Raw genomic sequence first — 642 nt, 5'->3', positions numbered from 1 at the left:
ACATTATAGGAGACCTTGCACCCACGCTCACACCCCCAATGACGAAGGTTTTTCAACACTTGTGTGACAGGGCGCAGAGTCACATTATGCGAGCAAAGTGGCAACAGAAGTGTTATGCGGATGCCCATCGACGGGACGTACAATATCAGCCGGGCGACCGAGTTTGGATTAACAGTCGTAATTTTGCAGGACGCAATCAATGCCCTAAGCTGGAACCCAGATTTAGAGGACCCTTCAAAATATTGGAACGCATCGGACAAGTAGCATACCGTATTGAACTGCCTCCAACCTACTCATGTCACAATGTTTTTCATGTTTCGCAGCTTATACCTGATCGGCCGCGCGACCCACAAATGCAATCCAAGGAGGCAGCAGTGGGGTGGCTGCCTCTAAAGGACAAAGACGGCCTTCCAACGGACATATATGAAGTGGATTATATACTGAACCAACGAGGCTCCGGCAAGGACGTACAGTATCTAGTTAAATGGAGGGGAGCCCCTGAAGACCGGGCCACCTGGGAACCAGCGTCTAACCTAACCAATTGCGCGGCACTACTTAGGGCCTGGCGTCGCTACTATAATAAAGTAAGGTCTCGGCAGGGGTCCAGCAACAGCTAGTACGCGCATCCCTTGTAGGACCAAT

General features: G+C 50.9%; 1 protein-coding gene across 1 annotated transcript in view; it reads left to right on the top strand.

The window, feature by feature from the left end:
- Positions 1-617, top strand: part of EMH_0014900 (uncharacterized protein) — a gene marked incomplete at both ends in the record, with an annotated part of 4,981 nt that extends 4,364 nt beyond the window's left edge. The window contains one exon of the mRNA XM_013500248.1: positions 324-617. Within this exon, the coding sequence (XP_013355702.1) occupies positions 324-617 (294 nt within the window). The remainder of the gene's footprint in view (positions 1-323) is intronic.
- Between the last annotated feature and the right edge of the window lie 25 nt (positions 618-642).

Source organism: Eimeria mitis, genomic scaffold (assembly GCF_000499745.2).
Source record: "Eimeria mitis Houghton genomic scaffold, Emh_scaff519, whole genome shotgun sequence".
NCBI lineage: Eukaryota > Apicomplexa > Conoidasida > Eucoccidiorida > Eimeriidae > Eimeria > Eimeria mitis.
The sequence above is the reverse complement of the archived record's forward strand: the minus strand, read 5'-3'. Positions and strand labels throughout refer to the sequence as shown.